General features: G+C 50.3%; 1 protein-coding gene across 1 annotated transcript in view; it reads left to right on the top strand.

Annotated features, from left to right (window-relative positions):
- The window catches only part of VANGL1 (VANGL planar cell polarity protein 1), a 67315-nt gene extending 51160 nt beyond the window's left edge, over nucleotides 1–16155 (top strand). The window contains exons 5-8 of the mRNA XM_058302999.2: nucleotides 1752–1885; nucleotides 3187–3319; nucleotides 4556–4790; nucleotides 9285–16155. Of these exons, the coding sequence (XP_058158982.1) occupies nucleotides 1752–1885; nucleotides 3187–3319; nucleotides 4556–4790; nucleotides 9285–9545 (763 nt within the window). The 3' untranslated portion in view covers nucleotides 9546–16155. The remainder of the gene's footprint in view (nucleotides 1–1751; nucleotides 1886–3186; nucleotides 3320–4555; nucleotides 4791–9284) is intronic.
- The last annotated feature ends 4741 nt before the right edge of the window (nucleotides 16156–20896 follow it).

Here is a 20896-nt window from a genome sequence, read left to right as displayed (position 1 = left end):
TGCAGACGATAGATTTCTGGGCTCCGGTTTTCTGTAAAACAGGAGTTGCGTCAATATCCACCTTAAAGGACGGAGGGTCAGATGAGGTGATAGACCCCCACTGTCACTGCAAGTCACTCTTGGAAGTGATGAGTGTCCTGCATCTAAGCCCGGGGCCTGGTGGCCTCAGTGCCCTCCCCGCGTCCACTCCCCTGCCCGGTGGCGTTAGGCCTGTCCTGCTGACCCAGCTCCCCCCATGTGGTGGTCAGTGGAGCCCTCAGCTGCGGGAGGGCAAGCAGTACCCGGCCTGACGCCTGGCGGGGGGCTCCCAAGGCCCAGCTTCAAGGCGGGCTCGCCCTGAAAGCAGCCGGGCGCATGTCTGAGCAGTGGAGGGGGTTGGGAATGCCCGTCTGAGCAGGGTGATGACGGAGGGGCCGTTTGCTGGTCTCGGTTGTGCATACCTTGGCCCCAGGATCGTCTTCGACCCCCTCACCCGTCCGTTCTCCACGCCAGCAGCACCGTGATCACCTCTTGCCCGCCTTTACACTCTGAGAGCATGCTGTGGGGACCCCTCTGATGGGCCCACGGATGGGAGGGGGCTAAGCGTGTGCCTTCAGACACAGCCCTGCTGGAGCCTTTGTAGTGCCTCCTTCACTCCAGCTCCTCCTCGCTCTCCAGGGGTCCGGCAGGTGCGGGAGGGGATGGGGGGACATCGGGGCGGGAACGTGCTCTCCTCAGGCCTCTGCTGACGCCGAGGCAGCACCCCAGTGGGCAGAAGGCCTTGGGCCCTGGAGCGGTGTCGGCGGGGGCTGGGGAGGGGGCGCTGGCCGGGCCAGGGGCCGACAGGGCGGAACGGGAGGAAGCAGGGCTGACCTCTGTCCGAGTCCAGCTGCTTTGAAGGGGGCTCTGCCCGTGAGGAATTAATCCTTCCGGCCTGTATATACCGAAGTCCCGGGATTCCTTCCACTAAGGGATGTGGGGTGTAGGGGGAAGCCCTGACCAGGGCTGGGAAACTTGGACGTGCCTTTGGGAGCCCTGTCCCGTCAGCCTCTTGGGAGCCTTGGCTGCGTCTTGATAAACCGGTGAGACAGAGTTCTGTGTAATCTGTGCAATTGTAAGGGATCAGTTGTGATTTCTCCCTCTCAAGTGTCGGCTAGATGTGAAGTGCTGAGGACATAGGCTGGGGGAGGGCACAGGAGGCTCTCAGCATCAGGACTCAGTTTACCTTTCACTTCTCATCCCAGAGGCACAGAGGTGCAGCGCATCCCAGAAGCCGACTATGTGAAGTTATCCTTGGGGTTCTGTTACTTTACCAGACTCAGAAAGAGGATTTTCCGGCTCAAGCGATTGGGCTCCCACCTACCACATTGGAGGTCCCGGGTTTGTTTCCCGGTGCCTCCTGGAGAAGGTGAACTGGCACGGCTGGCAGGTGTGGGAAGCTGATGCAACAAGGTGACACAACAAAAGAGACACAAAGAGGAAAGACAATGAGAGGCACAACAGACCAGGGAGCTGAGGTGGCTTAAGCGATTGAGTGCCTCTTTCCCCCATGGGAGGTCCCTGGTTCAATTCCCAGTGCCTCCTAAAGAGAAGACGAGCAGATACAGAGAGCATACAGCAAATGGACACTGAGCAGAAAGCAACCTCGAACAGTGGGGGTGGGGGGATAAATAAATAAAATGACTTTAAAAAAAAAAAAAAGGATTTTTTCCCTTAGGACCTGCTGATGCAATTGAAAAGCTTTGCATTAATGCTGCCCCCTTTTCCCTCAGTATCCAGCGAGCAGCATTGGTGGTTCTGGAAAACTACTACAGAGACTTCACCATCTACAACCCCAACCTCCTAACAGCCTCCAAATTCCGTGCGGCCAAGCACATGGCTGGACTGAAAGTCTACAACGTGGACGGTACGTGCCTTCCCGCGGTTGCCGTGGTGGGGGGCACGGTTGGGCCCGCTCCCCAGCTTCAGCCTCTCAGTCCCTGCTCTGCCTCCTCTCCCTGCCTGTCTTTAACGGCACCCTCTCATGTCAGACCAATTTTGTGAGCTGTTCGGGCATGAATGTTCATTTACCGTCTGCCCGCGTGGGCGCTTGGTTCGTTTGGGGCTGTCGTGGTTGAGAACAGCTGTGGCGTGTCCGCCTTCTGCTGGGAGCATCTCCCAGTGGCAGCACCTAGGAAAGGGCTGCTTTTTAGAGCTGATTGGGGTGAATTTCCCAGACACTCAGTCAGTGAAGACTGGAGGTCAGAGGGGTCTGGGCACGCGGCGAGCTGTCCCAGGCATGTCTCGGTCCTGGCCAGGAGCCACAGCAGGTGCGCGGAGGCCACGTGAGGCCAGGCGGGGCAGCAGCACGGCGCTCCGGGGTGTGGGCCGGTTAAGTGCAGGAAGCAGGATGCGGGGCCGTGCCGCGCTGGCACGTGGGCCAGGGCAAGCGCCCTGCCGTCCCCGAGGAGGACCGAGTCGTCAGCAAAGGCCAGCGATTCATAGCGTCAGTTTTTGGCAACGAAGGCCTCACCTTTCTAGGGGGGCGGCGGGGGCGGGCTTGAGAGGTACGTCCCCCCGTGACTCCTGAAAGACAAGTAAGCCCCACCTGTATTCTGGAAACTCCGCAGAGGTCCCCACTAGCTAGGGAGGTGCCGCGTAAGGAAGCACGGACTCGGCCTTCTGAAAAGGCTAGATCAGGGGACCATAGCTGGCAGGCGGACGTCCGGGTTAATCAACAGAGCCTTTTGCACGGCCTTGGGAACTGGTGCTGCCTGTCAAAGTGGTGGCTGCCGTGCCCGTGTCCCCGGACGTCCGTCCTTCTCCTTCTGTCCTCGCCCCCCACCCCGCTCGTTTGCTCTCGTTGTCTTGCTGCTGGAATGTGATGTTCAGCTGCCCCTATGGCCACACTGAAACTCTGCGACGGGGGTAAGTGTCATCTCCAGCGCTGTGACCTGGGGGAGCATCTCGGCTATGGCTGCTCCTCATCCCCTCCTCCTCCTCCGGCTGCACAGGGCAGGCTGGGGCCAGGAGGGCTTCCTCGCCCTGTGCCTCAGGCATCTCGGACACGGGCCGGGGAAGCGCTCCTCCTCCTGGGAAGGCGCTTGGGGACTCGAGTCTACTCCCAGCCGCCCGCGGCGGTGCGACCGCCCGTGGCGCTGGTGCCCTGCCCTGGCTCTCGGCCTTGGGGCGTTTAGTCTGTGCTTCCCCTCTGCCCCCTGCCCGCAGGCCCCAGCAGCAACGCCGCAGGCCAGTCCCGGGCCATGATCGCCGCAGCCGCCCGGCGCAGGGACTCCAGCCACAACGAGCTGTATTACGAAGAGGCCGAGCACGAGCGCCGGGTTAAGAAGCGGAGAGCAAGGTATGGGGCCTGCGCCCCGGCGCAGCTCCCGTGCGTCCCTGCCGCGGGGGTGAGCCCCGGGACGGAGTAGCGGTGGACCCGCACAGCCCGTGGGAGCCCCCCCTCCTGCTCGTGTTTCTCAAACGGCAGCATGCCCGAGCCTCGCCTGGAGGGCTTGCTAGAACACGGTCCCGGGCTCCCAGGGCCTCGGCTCCAGCGTCATGGGGCGGACCCCGGAATTCCTAGCAGATTCCTGGGTAACGTGAAGCGCTGCTCCTCGGCCCGCCCTTTCTATACCCCAAGTCCTTGTGGTGTTCAAGGTCTGAGCACGTTAGCAAGCTGCTTGCCTCTTCCTCCCTCCCGGGGCTCCAGTTCTTTCTGAGGCTCCGGTTCTTTCTGAGGCTCTGGTTCTTTCTAAGGCTCCGGTTCTTTCTAAGGCTCTGGTTCTTTCTAAGGCTCTGGTTCTTTCTGAGGCTTCGGTTCTTTCTGAGGCTCCGGTTCTTTCTGAGGCTCTGGTTCTTTCTGAGGCTCCGGTTCTTTCTAAGGCTCTGGTTCTTTCTGAGGCTTCGGTTCTTTCTGAGGCTCTGGTTCTTTCTGAGGCTCCGGTTCTTTCTGAGGCTCTGGTTCTTTCTGAGGCTCCGGTTCTTTCTAAGGCTCTGGTTCTTTCTGAGGCTTCGGTTCTTTCTGAGGCTCCGGTTCTTTCTAAGGCTCTGGTTCTTTCTAAAGCTTCGGTTCTTTCTGAGGCTCCGGTTCTTTCTAAGGCTCCGGTTCTTTCTAAGGCTCTGGTTCTTTCTAAAGCTTCGGTTCTTTCTGAGGCTCCGGTTCTTTCTAAGGCTCCGGTTCTTTCTAAGCCTGCTTCTGTCCCACCAGCCACCTCCCAGTGCGTGTAGAGCTCTATTTTTTAGCACCCGTAGACTTGAAACCTGCCCAAGTTTGAAGGGTCTTAGACCTCTTTTCCTCTAAACTCTTCTGCGTCAGGGTGGGAAAAAGGACTGAGGGAGCTGCCAAGCTCCCCAGCACCCAGCCAGAACTGAGAGCGGAGCTGACCTCCGCGGTCTGGCTCCGTCCCACATGCCCCCTCGGCCTCCCTGCTCCACGCCCCCCACAGTGATGGCTGAGGGGCGGGCGGCTTGGCAGCAGGCGGGCCTGGGACGCGGGGGGGGGGGGGGGGGGGGGGGGCGTTCCCGGTCCCTTAGCACGCCGCCCAGCCCCGCCACGGGCGCCGTCCCGCTCACCGTGCCGCCCCTCGCCCCCCAGGCTGGTGGTGGCCGTGGAAGAGGCCTTCCTGCACATCCAGCGGCTGCAGGCCGAGGAGCAGCAGAAGGCCCCGGGGGAGGTGATGGACCCCAGGGAGGCGGCCCAGGCCATCTTCCCCTCCATGGCCCGCGCCCTGCAGAAGTACCTGCGCACCACGCGCCAGCAGCACTACCACAGCATGGAGAGCATCCTGCAGCACCTGACCTTCTGCATCACCCACTGCATGACCCCGAAGGTACGCGCGCCGGCAGCCCCCGCCCAGCTTGCCGCGGAGCTCCGCGAGTCACCCTGGAGCGGGCAAAGACCAGACGCTTCTCTGCAGCGCCATTTAATTAAAATGCACGATCTCACTTTTATTATGCTGTCTTGGTACAGTTTTTTAAAATTATTATTTATTTCTGCTCCACCCCCACCCCTGTTGTTTGCACTTGGTGTCTGTTCATTGTGTGTTCTCTGTGTCTGCTCGCCTTTTTTTTTAGGAGGCACTGGGAACTGAACCCGGGACCTCCCCTGTGGGAGAGTGGCACTCAATCACTTGAGCCACCTCTGTTCCCTGCTTGTTGTGCCTCTCATTGTGTTTCCTCCCTGTGTCTCCTCATTGCATCATCTTGTTGTGTCACCTCACTGCACCAGCCCATTGTGTCAGCTTTCTGTCTTGCTCAACTTCTTTAGGAGACACGGAAACCAAACCTGGGACCTCCTGTGTGGTAGGCAGGCACCCAACTGCTTGAGGCACATCCACTTCTCTTAGAGGTGCAGTTTTTTTGTTTGATGTGTCTTTCAGACGCCTTCAGATTGAGGCAGAGGAACGTATTTCACTTAAGGGCAATAGAGAGTAGTGGTCAGGATGCTTTGAACACTGGAGCTGCAGTGACTGCATCAGCTAGCTGTGTAACCTTGGGGAGATAGCGTGAGGGCTCTGTGCCTCAGTTTCCTAATCTGAAAAATGGGGATAAGGCTAGTATCTGTCTCATGGGGTTGTTGTGGGAACTGAAAGAGTTAATTTGTGTGAAGTGCTTAGAACAGCATTGTCGTAAGAGCTCAGGAAATGGCTGTCATTCTCAGTGGTAGAAATAATCCCATTGCTTCATTAGGCAATTTGAATGTTCTTTTGTGTTATAGTATCAGCACGCTTTTAGGATATTTCAGGGAAGAGCCATGCACCACTAAGGAGTGTGGTCAAGGAGGCAGACAGAGGAAGGGCTCAACAGATAGCCTCTGGTCGAGCGGAGGGGGGCTCGGGTGCTGGCTCCACCACTCGGTTGGTTGGTGACTTTGACCATTTCTTTCCTCTTCTATAATAGCCTCTGCCTGTTCGTGTTGTTGGGTGAGAATTATATCGACTGTGGCAACTTGCCATAGTCAAACAGAAGCGAATAAATGCCCTTGGCACACAGCACACACTTAACCTTTGGTAGCTGTCGGTCCTGGACCGTGTTTGCCAGCACGTGCTGGCAAGGTGGAGGGGGCAAGTCCGCATCTCCACTGCTGTCACTGTCAAGCAGTGACAACCACTGAGGACAGCACTGCAGAGATACTCAAGGATTTCCATTTTCTTTGACTCGGTGGAATCCCATGCCCAGGAGTCATCCGAAGGCAATAGCACAATCAGAGACGTACACAGAGGTGTGTTTTTCTTGCAAAATGATCCATAATAATTCCAAAGTGAAAAGAGCCATGGGGCGGTGGCCTATAAGTTGTGGCATATCACCTGTTGAAAAGTGGGATAGTACTCCTGAGAGTATTATTAGGTTGGAAAAAGCAGAGTGCAAAATAGAATAAACAGTCTGGTTACAAGTCAGGAAAAGACATCTGCCTGTACAGACAGATGACAGGTAATATGCTGACCTGAAGCATTTTTCTTTCTTTTTTTTTTTTTTTTTAAAGTTTCTTGGCATTTAAAGCATTTTTTTCTAGGTTAAAAATAATAAATATTCAATGTGTAAACATCCCAACATAAAATGAAGTTTTTTCACTCCCCTACCCCACAGAATTCTTACTTATAAAGGCTTGGCATGTATTTTCAGGTGAGTGTGTGTGGATATTTTTTTTTTTAAGAGAAAAAAATGGAAAAGAGAGGGGTTATACTCTCTATATGTATTTAGAAACTTGCTTTTTTTCAGTTAAAAATATCCCTTGACTGTCTTCCTATGTCAGTACTGCAAATCTAATGCTTTCTCTTTAATAGCGGCAGCTTAATTCCACTATTTACCATGATTTGTTTAATTGCTTTTTGATGGACCTTTGGATTGTTGGAAGATTTTTCATTCGTCTAAGCCACGGGTTGGCAAACCAAGGCAGGCATGGCCTGTTTCTGCCAGTCAGCTTTCATTGTGACGCAGCCGTTTATTTTCATATTTCCAAGGCTGCTTTTGTGCTCCCGGCCAGAGGTGGGGTGGTGTGGCAGCGGCTCTCTGGCACACAAAGCCTAAAAGAGTGGCTGCCTGGCCTTTTACAGACAAGTTTGCTGGCCCCTGTCTACGGTCATGTGAATATCCTTTTTACATACACATTTGTGCAGGTGTTTATGAGGGGTAAATGTCTAACAGAGGAATTATTGGATCAAATGCGTAGACCCTGCCAAATTGTCCTTCTAAGGGATGTTACTTTCTCTTCTTTTGCCCCCAGGGTACGTGACTTTATTTTCCCCCCCGTTGGCAGCACTGGGTGTTACCATTCTTTGGAATCATTGCCCATCTGATAGGAGGAAAATAGAGGTTTTTAAATTTTTAATTTGTTTCTTTAATTATTAATGCAGTGGAACGCCCTTTTGCATGTTCATCTGTCATCAGTATTGATCCTTCTGTAAGTTATCTTATTAACTTCATTTCTCTCTCTGTTGAACTCTTTTCCTTATTGATTCAGAAGAGTGATTCTTCTGTTAGAAACGTGTTTTGTGTTGAGGATGTGGGCTCTGCTTTCTGCCTTTGGATCCATGCCCCACAGATGAGAAATACACCTGGGGGACTAGGAAGGGGACGGAAGGAGATCCCGCTTAAAACCCATCCTTGCCCCGTGTCTAGGACCCGAAGGATCTAGCCCAGCGTTTTCCTGTCTCTCTTATGGCTTATGCTTGCTTCATATTCTCAAAGCGCCATCAGCCCATGGGACTGAAACCCCCTCTCAATTAGAGACAGAGGGGGCATCACCATCCCAGAATCCTCAGCCTTGGGGAATGAACGATGGACTCGAGTGGACTTATGCTATTCTACTATAGGCTTATTGTGATTCTAGCAATGGAAGAACTTCTATCATTGATGTGGAGGCCATGGCCACCAGAGGTGCTGAAGGCAGGGAGAGGGAAAAACAGGTGTCATACGGGGGGCATTTTCAGGACTTGGGAATTGTCCTGAAGCACGTTGCAATGACAAATACAGGCCAATATGTATCTTGTCATAACTTACAAAACTGTGCAGGAGGGAGTTCAAACTGTAATGTAAACTCTAATCCACACTTAGTGGCAGTGCTCCAATGTGTGCTCATCAACTGTAACAATTGTACCACACTAAGGAAGGATGTTATTAATGTGGGAAAGCGTGGGAGGGGGAGGGTGCGGGCATATGGGAATCCCCTACCGTTTTTATGTAATATTTATGTAATCTAAGTATCTTTTTTAAAAGGAATTTTAAAAGTATTAATTTCTTTTAAAAAGCTAAATCAGTGCATTTATTTGTTTAATACACGCACTATTGTGATTGTGTTCCTACTGTGTGCCAGGCACTTTGGAAATTCAAAACAAAAAAATCTACATAGTTCCTGCCCTCCAAAAGAATAACGTCTAGTGTTGGGGAATGACGAGCAAGTCAGTGGCAGTTATTCAGAAAGGAAAATGTCGCCCTAGAGTCCTGCCGGGTAATTGCGGGGGCTTGAGGAGGCTCAGGGGTGTGGTTTGAATGAAGATGTAAAGAACAAGCAGGCGGAGCTGCAGGTGCAAAGCCCAGAAGTCAGAGCCCTCCAGGGAGCTCAGAGCCCCTGGAGCAGAGCACTCACGAGAGGGAAGGTGGGCACCGCCCATTGTCATCCCTCGGCCTTGCCAGTGTGCCCCCGGTCCACCCGTCAGTGCACTGCCGGTACACTTACGTGTGCCAGGTATCAACCTGTGCTTTCTAAGAGCCCCCCATTTAAACCTCACAGCAGCCCGATGAATTAGGTACTTCTATTAAATCCACTCACCGATGGGGAACCAGGTAACAGGTTAAACGATTTGTCCAAAGTCACACAACCCAGGTGGCAGAGAGTGCACTTCTGCATGGGCAGGTGCCTTCGTTTAATTCATCTGCCGGCGTTGACTCAGCGCCCCTTTGTGCCAGGCCCTCGCCCTCGCGCTGAGAAGCTCTCAGGTTAGCAGGAGGAGGTGGATCTGCAAACACGTAAAAGTGGTGACGCGTACAGGGGGCCCATGCCCTTGGGGTGGGTTGGGGGGTCAGCCGTGGCTCCTGGGCACATGTGGGCACCAGCTCTCTACCTTCCTTCGCCTGCGTGGCTAGCACTGCCTCCGGCCTGCGCCTGGAAATTGGCAGAAGCGAGTGAGAAATCCAAAAGTCTTCCCTCTCTGGGACTGCCTCCTATGAGGGTCCGGTGGGAACTGGCCTCTGGCGTAAAGCCTTGGTTTATCTGGAAAGCATTTTTCCTGGGCCTGCGAATGCAAAGCCGCCTGGGAGTCACCGAGGCAGGCCCTGCTTGGAGCTGGGAGTTTCCTCCCCTGACCCGCTCTCTCCTCTGTTTTCAGGCCTTTCTAGAACGTTACCTCCGCACAGGGCCCACGCTGCAGTACGACAGGGACCGCTGGCTTTCCATGCAGTGGAGGCTCGTGAGTGACGAGGCCGTGACCAACGGACTAAGGGATGGGGTCGTGTTTGTCCTTAAGTGCTTGGACTTCAGCCTCGTCGTCACTGTGAAGAAAATTCCGTTCATCGTACTCTCCGAAGAGTTCGTAGATCCCAAATCGCACAAATTTGTCCTCCGCTTACAGTCTGAGACGTCGGTTTGAAAGTTCTATATTTGTGGCTTTATATATAGAAGTATATATATAAAAGAATCTATAGAGAGATATATGTATGCCAGAGAGGTGTCTCTTTTCCTTTTCGTTGGATTCTTCCTTGCTGACTGAAGCTGGCAGTATCCTGAGTATACTGAGAGACCAGTATCCTTTGACCATCGGCACTTTATTTGGAAGGAAGCGGGGGACGTCCGCCCTGGACCTAACGGCTGGCGATGGCCAACTCTTGGAGATGGGACTTCTCAAGACACAGGTCCCTGGAGTTTCTCTGACAGCTGCAAACCAAATCAGAGCAGGTGCAATCGTGGGAACCTTGCCTTACAACCCTGTCTTTCCTCCGTCACCACATCCTCCCCCTGCTTCTTTTTGACCCACTCGTAGACGTCTAGGGGACTCGTCTTGACTGTTCCAGGAAACCAGACACTCCATGCCTAAGTGTGTATTTGTGTGTGTGAACGGCCAGCACCACAGCCCCCTTACGGAGCCACGGGCCATGCAGAAAATGCCTTGTTCTTTGTTGCCTTGGGTTCTTCCAAGGAATATCACAACAACAAAAATGTGTACCATCAGTTTACAGCTATTACATGATTTGATTTGATGCTTTCCCCCCAAAGAGAAAACCTCCCTGCCCTGCCTCTCACCCCGCTTCCCTCCTGGCTGGAAGCAGGCGGCCCTCTCCTCATCCCGTGGCTGTCCACCCCATCCCCCTCCACCCCCCTCCCAGCACATCCCTGCCCCCACCCTGCTGACAGCTCTGACCAGGAGTCTGTCTGCAGAGCTCTCTGGGGCCGGGCTCTCTGTCTGTCCCTCTCTATTTGCACAGCCCGGGTCTGTCCCGTGATTGTCTCCTTAAGGGAAATCTAGGAGTACCCGCCAGGTAGCCCACAGGGAGAGCAGCCCGGCCGGAAGGTCGGTGTCCAGCCGAGGCAGGAGTGCTCGCCCTCCCCGATCTCCCCACTGCGCCGCACCAGCCGGGGCGAGGAGCCTAACACTGTGACGCCGGCACGGGCAGGTGCGGCTTAGCGCCGTCCAGTTTCCTGGGGAGATCACTTCTCACGAAGCTTGATCCCCAGCCACCCTGCCGAGAGAGACCAAGCGGTGCCTACCACGTGGCAGCTACCCGCGTCCAGTCCCTGTGTTTTCGGACCATTGTCACTGTGCAACTGATCACCTCTCGTGGTTACTACCAGTGAAGGAACTTGTTTAGCCCCTAATGCTGAATGTTACTTTCCATAGATGGTGAAGCAGGGAGAAAGCAGATGGGCAAGCTGTAGAGTTTGAAGCAGGGAAAGTTAGGGAGCCACCCTTTTGGTCCAGAATTATCCGCACGTGATATGCTCCTTAAACACCACGGTGTCAGCGGGCTTTCCCCTGGCACTGGGTGGTTGTGGGCACAGAGGCCGTCCTGCTCGAGCCCTGCTTTTTGGGGCTGCTTTCAGAGCCTCCGTTTGCCCTCCCGTATCCACAACAAACTCTTGACAAGTATTCACACTCGTGCTTTTGCCAGCACTTCCCTTGCTTTAGTACAGGATGACACCATCCAATCTCTTCGTGTGCACGTGTACCCTTACCGTTTCATGCCTTCTGGAAGTGGGACAGTATTTTGTATACCATTTTTAAAATAAAAACCGGCATTGGATATTTGTAATACCCAAGTACCTGAAAAAGAAACCAATGTTCTGGAATCAACAGCCTTCAGCTCAAAAAGGGAATACCAGTGGTATGTCATGGACCTAAGATGTATTTGTTAACTGCACGGTTCTGTTCATGAGACACTCATAACCATCGGATCATGGTGCTCTGGTTCTTAGTTTTCGCCTGTAGGTCCCTTCAAACTGGAAATCCCTGATGATGATGTCTTTCTTTCTCAGGAAATATATTTTGGGAGATGGGGTAGAAGATGGTAAATGTGTATGAGACTTTGGCTGCATAAGGATTTAATGTCCCAGACTATAGAATGTGTTGCTCACAGCAGTTGCAAGTGCCATAAATGTATATGCATGTATCCTGCTCAGTATTCTAAAATACTGTGCTTCCAACCCTGTCTTAAATGATCAGTCCAGAAGGGGTTAAGTTGGGTTCATTTACTTTCACCTCTGGTGTGTGCATTCCCAGCAGGGTGAAATAAGGTTTAAATTAAATCCCTCTCCCAGGCTTTGCATAGAAGAATGTCAGACTTTCTAAAATTACTGTTTTTGTTTTAAATTGAGTATCGATTTTTTTACACTGACTTTGTACTGAGTCCTTTTGGAAAGAATAACAAAATAAAATGCAGAATCTTTGTAAAGCCTTTGCACTTTCAAACTCTTAATAGTCTGAGCTACTGGTGCAGTGGGAACAAATGGAAATGGCATTAAAACTTTTCAGGTTTCAGAAAAAAATGTACTTTTATTCCGCTTCTTGGAACCAATAGGCTGTTCTTTTTTAAAGGGAGTGAATCGTGCTCTGAAGCCAATAGAGTGTACATCCACGTAACAGGAAACAGGATTTTGTTTGCCTTAAAGGTTTATAGATTTTCTTTGACATTCAGCCTAAGTTAGGAAGGTGTGAATGTTCAGTGTTGAAGAGTAGACGATCTTACTGTCTGGAGTTGCTCTTCCTGGACAATGTTTTATCCACTAAATAACTTTTTCGTTTTGAAGCGTACTTTTAAAAATGTAACAATGGTCACATCAGTTTATGGTCCATGAACTGAGCGTTAAAAAAAAAGTCTGCATTCTTGGAGTTGGAAGGGTTTTAAGGTTATTTAGTTCATCCACCCTTTGTGTGTTCAATTAAGCTGAAATGAATAGTATTTTTATTGTAGTTCAAAAAGTGAGCCCCAAAATGTTAAAGCTATTGTCCTGTGATTGTTTGACTGCCAAGCTTTTGCCCATCTCTTTCCTCCCTTTCTCTCTGTCCTTCCTTTTTCAAATCTACGTACGAGACAAATTCTATATAGCAGATGGTAAGCGGTGGCGGCCCCGGCGTGTCTGGTGTGCTGCAGCTCCTTGCCCAGAGCCTGAAAACCCTTTCTGTCGGATCAGGGTTATGGGCCGACCTTCCTCTTCACTGTAGTGCGTTAGCGTCGAGTCTGTTCAAGTTTGACATCTCGTCTTGACTTTTGAGCGCATGTAGTAGATAGAGCTGTAGCTCAGTGGGGTACCTGAGCCTACTGGGCTGACAGATTGGTTACCTTCCCTTTCTAGCCCCAAACCACAGACCAAGCATTGAATCACTGAGTGAAACTGGCCAGGTCAGGTCTTTGGTTTCTGTCCTTCATCGGGATCTTGCTCTGTAAGGTTCCCTGAAAGAAACTGTATATTTGCTTGTAGGTATTAGTTTCCAAATACGTGAACATTGCTCTGAGTGTCCATTACCAGACGGATGGCATGTTTATATGTTAAGACACCCCAGCGTCCGTGTTCTCTGTAGTCGATGGGAGTGGATCAGCAGATGTCTATGCGGGTGAGCGTAGGAGGGTACAGGCTTGTGCTTCTGTGCGTGCTCTAAGTTTAAGGGATTTCCCAGGAGCACCTGTATTCTGGGAGGTTGAAGCCAGTTCTGCTCTTTCCTCTCCTTTTTTCTTTGCCTAGTTACACTGGCTTTTCTCCAAGAATAGATGGCTTTCGCACAGAATGTCTTCTGGCGAGCCCGGCTGTCCTGCTGGCAGGCCGATTGCTTTAAGACCCTAACACCCAGAAATAGAAAGAAAGGTCAAGTTCTATGATAATTACCTTTTAAACCGCACTGTCCTGGGAGCCCTGACTGTGTCTATTGCAATGTAACTTCACCACTGGGCCTCCAAAAAGAACTGGTTACTCGAAAGTTGCACAAAAATGTATTGATTTAAGTAGCCCCACCCAGGGACACTGGCCACTGTAAAGTGATGAACATACTTCTGGGTAGTGTTTGGGCTTCATGAATCATGCTACAAAAAATAAGTCACTACTGTGAATTTACTACTGCATGGACTCACAGTCGTATCCCGATACAAATATGAATTTTCTTAAGCCCATGGTGCAGCTCTTGAATGATATTCAGTGCAGTAGTGAATTGAGTTTAGACACTTCATTGAAATTCACTATATTGAGCTTTATCCAAATGGATGCTCAGAAAATTAGCTCTTGGATCTCCTACCGTCCTCAGCGGCCACGCTAGCCTCACAGTCCTTGAAGGTCGGGTCATCTCCATTTTGCAGGTGAGAAAAGGAAGGTCCGAGAGGGAGGGAGTTGCCCAAGATCTCATGGCTAGTCAGTGGACTTCCAAATCTCCATATTTGATTCCAGACCCTTAGTCCACTGTACCTTGAGGGATGCACTAAAGGCTCTATGAGGTGGCAGTTTTGGATGTGGAGGAGGGATTGGGGGACTCTGCCCTTGAACAGGCGCCTGGGTTGAGGGATTCGATGGGGGTAAGCCCTTCGGTGCCTCCACTTGGCGCCCGAGTGGCCCAATGGGAAGCTTCTCGCCTCTGCTGGCCGATTTCTTAGGAGATTGCAATGGAAAGATGTGAGAACCCCCCTTCCCCCGGGGCAAATCTGGCTGTGTTGCACCTTAAGTACAACACAGAGGTGCCGTCCTCTCGCCGCCCTTTGCTGTTGCCGTCTCCATCCCCCATCCCACCTGCAGGCTCGGGCTGGGTATGGAGCAGGAATATTTCCCGGGAGATGCGGGAAAGCGTGCTGGAGCTGGAGCTGGTCTCTGCTGTGATGCAGAACCCTCTCCCTGTGCCATGTGTCACATCCCAGCCCCTTAGGCCTATTGGGGTGAGAGAGGTTCAGAAATAGAGCCCTGAGTCCCCCTCTTTGAAATAAGTGCCCCCAGCAGGACGCTCGCGTCCCATCACCCTTCCCCACACTTACCTCAATAGTTTTCGGTAGAACAGGCGTAAAGACTCTGAAAATGCAGTGTGTTTTTCTCTATTCCAGTGTCTTGAGCCGATTGCACATAGACTATCTTTTTCTTTCCTGCTCTTTGCTCTCATTGAAGAGCAGGGAAAGGAAGATGGAGCCTCCATCCCTCAGGGTTGCTGCTCATTAGGACTTAAGACAAACTTTCAAAAGGTGGGTAAACTTTTTTAAAAACTACTGAAAAACAATTAGATCTTAGGATCGTTGAGTCCCTTTTACCAGGCACTGCACCATTTCTACTTAGTCAATTTGTTTAGTTTTACCTGTAAAATAAGTCTCTTTAATGGGTTGTTTCAGAATTCTCCAACAACAGATTTTTAAAGCCTGAAGCAGCACACAACTTCCAATAAGAGCCTGTAGATCCATGTGCTAGCTGATGTGTTTTGTCCTGTCTTAGTGAAATAAAACAGTTTTAGCCTAAGCCTTGGGGACAAATGTGACAAACCAAGCTTTTATCTGAAGTGGCACTTCTTTTGGAATGGAAGTAGTGCTTGAGTAAAAAAAAAAAATACTTGAATGTACAATTTTCTGGTTTTGTTGGCTGCTTAAATTTACCTGAACTTTCACTTGTGGACATGAGCTTTCACTCTGCAGGAACTCATCATCTAAGAGTTTTTAAATCCTAAAAAGACTTTGGCACATCAAAGCGTCATCTCTGAGGACCAGAGGCTATTGCTCAGGGAAATAGCAGTGGGACTTGGGGCCTGTGTCTGCAGGTGACAAGTTTAGATCAACTCATGCCGTGCTGATTCGACATTTAGAACAGATGCACGTCACCACCATTCCAGGGACCAGGTGGGAAGAGGTGGCAGTAACCTTTCATTTGGTAGCACTCTTTGGTTACAGAAATAATCATGGAGGGGGAGGGGGGAAGTCCAAGCTTTGGTGATAGCTTCTTATTTTTAGAATAGGTTTGCTGTAGGGCTCCATTACGTGGCACACTTCCCTGGGACCCCTGCATTGCAACGTGACTAACCACGTTTGGTTTCTAGGCAGTTGATGGCGAGTACAACTTGCAGAACACTAGTCCAGGGGCTACACCAGCAAGGGTGGGGGGACAGGGGGAGATGGGCTCACTGTGGAGGTGAACTGGCCTCGCCTCGTGCATAGATAGCTTCTTCAGCAGTGGGCTAGGGAGAAGGTCAGTCCTCAGCCAGGTCTTATTCAGAGAAGCTTCTTCCATGTGTTTTTATGTCAGGACTTCACATTTCTAGATTTAGAACCCAGCGTCCGCCTGACAGTGACGAAACCATTTGTCTCTTATCTGATGGAGTCGTAGCCCTTTGTGCAAAGATGGGGCCCAGAACATTCATGTTCTCTGCAATTAGTAAGACTGCCCTTTGTGGCCAGGTAACCAGCCACCACTCGCAGTCACCATATGCTTATGACAAAGCCTGAGTGTGATTTCCTGCATAAACTGGGCGGCGGGCTCCACTGAGACATTTTCAAACGTGTAAATGAATGCATTCCATGACCAGCAGCCATCTGCACAAGTATGTTTACTTAGAGTCCTAAGGTTTATGCTCTGAAACCTCTTCTCGTTGTAACGATGTTACGTTTGTGGCAGATATATAGTGTACAAATTATTTTGTTCCCTTTTGGGTCCTCCATTTATAGTCTTCCCTCCATCCCAGTTAACTGTAATACATTTTACACTTTACATTTTTTATACTGTAAAACTCGGAAAATAAACTGAAATCCCAAATCATATATTCTCCTTGTGATTATTTCAATCTGAAAATTTGCTCACTCTTAAGGGAACAGGTTCACTCTTGCATAATTTTGATACCATCATAATGGTTGCCTGTCAATTTTCTGTAAAAACCAAGACAACTGTAATGATAGATTGAATGGAAAACTAGAATTGTAACAAAAACTACTGGTTGTCAGGATCATTTTATGGTTAAGGAAAATGTTTTAAATGAATAGATTACTAAAAATTAAATCCTTAGACCCTAAAACTTGAAGGTGAAACAGACCTTTTGAGTGAATCATCCAGTGAAAAAATAGATCTCTGAGTAAATTTAGGTGGGAGATAAGTGTCAGACACCCAGATTTGGGAGGAGGGTATGAGTATTGGCTTGTTGCTTTGAGGGGTGGTTTGGAATTCAACTTAAATTATTGATTTATTTTAGCTAGGTCTGTTTAAAGGGAACTTGCTTATTTGAGGAAGACATTTTAGAACTTGTCTTCTGCTTAACTTTACCTGTGTAGAGTACTGGTGAAGCCTAAAATGTTTTCTTTTGCATGAATGGGGATCAGAGAAAGTTGATTTGAAAAGATTTATTACTTTATTTCTCCCCTCCCCCTTGTTGTTTTTCACTTGCAGGGTCTGTTCATAATCCTTGTTTCTTTAGGAGGCACCAGCAGCCGAACCAGGACCTCTGATGTGGGAGGGAGGCGCCTAATTGACGGAGCCACCTCCACTCCCTGCTTTGTTGTGTCTCTTATTCTATCTCCCCACGTCTCTTGTTGTGTCAGCTCGCTGCACCTGCCCATCATGCCAGCTCGCTGTCTCTTTACGGGGGAACTGGGTTCTGAACCAGCAACCAGGCGGGAGCCTGGTCACCTGAGCCACGTCTGCTTCCCTGGATTGTTGATAAGCTCTGTTTCCCAAGATCATGCAATTTATAAATCTGCACTAGCAAATCTTACTAGAGAGAAAAGTAAAGTCTTGTGAACCAGAAGACTCCTTCGAGTCTCTTTTTCATTCTTAATAGAGCTATAGACTTTAGATAGGGTTTTTGAGAGCCTCAGAGGACAAACTATCAGATGATGGAAGTGGAGTGAGGGATATTGGAAGGACCGGGTTAAGCCACTGCCTGCCCACCAAGTGCCAGAGACGGGCACCAGCCATCCCTGCATGGCAGTGTCCCCAGTTTTGGAGTGCCTTGGTGACCATTACTGTCAATGTGTCTACAAACATCTAAGGATACAGCGAGGTTGGCACGGACAGTCCGAACTGTATTTGACTTTTGGGTGTGTTCTCTGTCTTACCATCTGAATATATTTCTGCAGTTCTGAGAATGTATAATATTTCAGACAAAATAAGGAAGCATTCTGTAGAACTGACACAAGGGGCTTCAAACATGTTTTCCTTTTCTGGCTTCCTGCTCGGCTCTTCTGTGTCACCCACTCAGGTTTGCCTCTGTCTCTGCACATGGTAAGCTTTGAGGGTACGTGGGTGGAAGGTCTGAATGAACAAATGAATGAGAACGTGACGGTCCACTCAATTCTAAACTACTAGCTTGTAAGCCTGAGCATATATACCGACCTTAGGGGAATCACTGGGATTTTGCAGGGCGCTTGTCATCACTGCTCTCAAGAGTTCAGACTGATAAAAAGTTTGAAAAGATCCTCAGTTCACCTTGTAAGCATTTGGGTCTACAGATGCATTAAAGCAAGTGCAAGGGCATGTCGGCGGCCGTGGTCATTCCATCCCTGGAGCCTGCGGCTTGGCACAGCTCCTGTCCGTCCCAGGCTGCTTTGCTTCCCGTCACGTAATGGCTGCATTTCAGGGGATTTGGATCATCTGAGGAAAGAAGGCATCCATATTGGAAACTTTCTTACTAGCCAAGGAGAATATGTTCCCTTTTTTTTTCCAGAAGGTACTGGGGATTGAATCCAGGACTACATGGGAAGCAGGCGCTCAACCACTGAGCTACATCCACTCCCCCAATGACAGTTGGTTTTTTTCATTTGTTTTGTTTTTTGAGGAGGTACCAGGGATCGAACCTGGAATCCCCTAAATGGGAAGCAGGTGCTCAACTATTTGAGCTGCATGTGCTCCCCTGTTCCTATTTCTTTAGCAACTGGCTGTCCTAAGGAAGTCTCAATAGATGATACTATGTTACCAAAAACTTACTGGGAGAAGACTGGCTTTTGATAAACACTAGATTTGTTTTTGTGCATCCTGCTGGGAACAATGGCTGTTACATTAGCCTTGCACAGTGCTTAGAGAGTACTTAGGCAAACAAGATCTGTTAAGTACCTGCCACAGTTGAGGCAGGGTGGATAGAGCAGGGTCAGCCAGAGCCTCTTTCCTATGGTTGCTTTCACACTCACAGGGGGAGGAGGCCATACAGTAAAAGTACAGTAAATTGGAGGTTCCATTACAGAGCTCCACACGAATGGCAGTGAGGGCTCAACAGAGGGGCGTGACAGTCACAGAGCAGGTAACTTGGAGGTGAGGTGGTGGGGGATTGCCAGGCAGCACAGATGGGGAAGGGCAGGCACTGCAGTAGGTGAACGGCGACCTGGCGGTCCTGGGCAGCCGAGCACCAAGTGCAAGTTCCGAGATGACGGGCAGGTGGCTGGAGGCGTGGTGAGCGGCAAGGCTGGTCTAAGGTAGACTAGGGGCCGCTCAGACTGTGTCCTCCCAAGGAATTGACTCCCCTCCTGGCCACCTCGCTGCTTGCCGGTGGGGCTCACAGGCTGCTGCTGAAATAACAACGGGTGCCAGGATCCCAGAGGAGGCAGCACACATCACCCCAGAGGCAGATGGACGCCGTAATCCCGAGGAGGGCTCCCACAGACAGCAGAAATCGCCGCCGGCCGCTCCGGTGCTTATCCGATCGGTCAGCCCAGATGGCGCCCGCCCATCAGCGCTACTCAGACTTCGTTTCCCTCGTGTGATGCAGAGACAGTTCAGGACGTGGGGTTTTATGAGACCTCCCTGTTTCTCTCCCCCCGCTTCACACCCGGCAGCCTAGACTGGCAGACAGAAACGTTTCCATGCAGTGCTCCTTCTTTGACCTCTTAGTCTTAAAAAAAGTTTCTATAATACCCTTGGGAATGAAGAGTTTTAAGCATGGGTGTGACACAATCAGTTTTGTTTTTCTTTTAATCACTTTGATGACAGTGTGGAGGCTTCCTGGAGGGGGAGACTACCCAGTACTTGCCATCATCTGGGTGAGAGATTGCAAACGCATTAATGAACATGAGCAGAGGAATGACGAGAGGGGGGCAAGGCTTGCTCCCCAGGAGATGTGGGCGAGAGAAAATGAAGTGGCTCTGAGGTGTTTGCCTTGAACTCTGTTAGAGGGCGATGTCCCTTCCCATTCTCCTGCTTCTATGAAAAAGGACTTTTTCCTAAACACGCTTGGCCTTTTGTCCAACCCTTTTACTGGTCTTTAGGTGGAGAAACTAACCTGGTTGGTGGGCAACGGCCTCCGTATTTCTTAGGTGAAGTTAGTCCCTCAAATTTCTCCTCTCCTCTCTACCCTGGGCCCCTATAAGCCAACAGCACATTTGATTTCCTTGGGTGGGCTGCCCTGGGAGGAAGGAAACTAGAAAGCCCTTGCTCCTATGCGCTCGTCTCCAAATCACTGCTCTTTGGTAATAATCGTGATATTTTGGACTCTGCCGACATTTTCCCCTAGTTTCCCAGTTGGTTCAGATCTTAAAAAAAGAAAAGGTGGTTGGTTTTTAAAGGGCACCCCTTTAGAACCCCATGGCTTGGCCGATCTCGGGTGCCTGTGGGAGATCGAGGTGGGCTGTCGGGGCGGATAGTTGACTTCAGGAGCCAGGAGCTTGAGAGCGAGCCCTGGCTGGAGGCACAGCCGGACGAGTCACCAGAGGCTGGCGGCGTTTGAAGCCACAGGCGGGGCGGCTGGTCCAGGGCAGTGGAAGGAGCTGCGATCCCCAGCCCTGGCTCGTGGCAGTCACCAGTGATGCTTAAAGATGCGGAGGTGCAGGCCCCCTGCTCTGGAGGTGGTAGAAGTTTCAGTGTGATTCTCATGTTCACCAGGGTAGAGAAGCCCCAGTGCAAGTCAAGTTCAAGGGCAGAGCTGCAGGAGCCACTGGCACTGACTTCCTCAGGATGTATGTGCCTGAGTATATCGGGGATTGTTTACTGAAAGTCATTTGATAATGACCTGTGACTGGTGGCATTATTAACAGTTTCAACTAATAATGGGCTCCCCGGGTGTGATGCAAACTCGGCCTGGACAGAACAAAACTGTTTTACAGCAAGGATGTGTGCACTTTAAGAAATGATTTTGAACAGAAATATATTAAAAATGATTGGGAATTCTTAATAACATAATCTTTTTTTTCTAAATAGGATGAGCAGATCTTGCAGTGCTGTTGAGCCTCCATCTCCAACGCTGCTTAGATTGATTGTGGCGTCCAGAATAGAGAAGAAAGGGTGTCCTGGTTCAAGCAGTAAAGAGGATTAGGGGAAATCAACTCATGTCCATTTCGACACTGTCTGAGAAAAAAAAAAGGAATCCTTTGCCTTAAGTGTAAAAATCAGGTTATATTTATATCCCTTAGAAGTGCTGTATGACCCTGGGAAAATTATTTGATCCCTGGTGTCTCAGTTTCCTCATCTGTAAAATGAGGATAATATCTACACATAAGAACATCTCCAACATATGGAAACTGCTGAGCGCAATGTTCCAGGCACACAACAAGTGCTCACTAAGTATCAGCTTAAAAAATTTTAGAC

Source organism: Dasypus novemcinctus, chromosome 9 (genome assembly GCF_030445035.2).
Source record: "Dasypus novemcinctus isolate mDasNov1 chromosome 9, mDasNov1.1.hap2, whole genome shotgun sequence".
In the NCBI taxonomy this organism is placed as follows: domain Eukaryota; kingdom Metazoa; phylum Chordata; class Mammalia; order Cingulata; family Dasypodidae; genus Dasypus; species Dasypus novemcinctus.
Note: the sequence above shows the minus strand (reverse complement) of the source record. Positions and strands in the feature narration are given on the sequence as shown.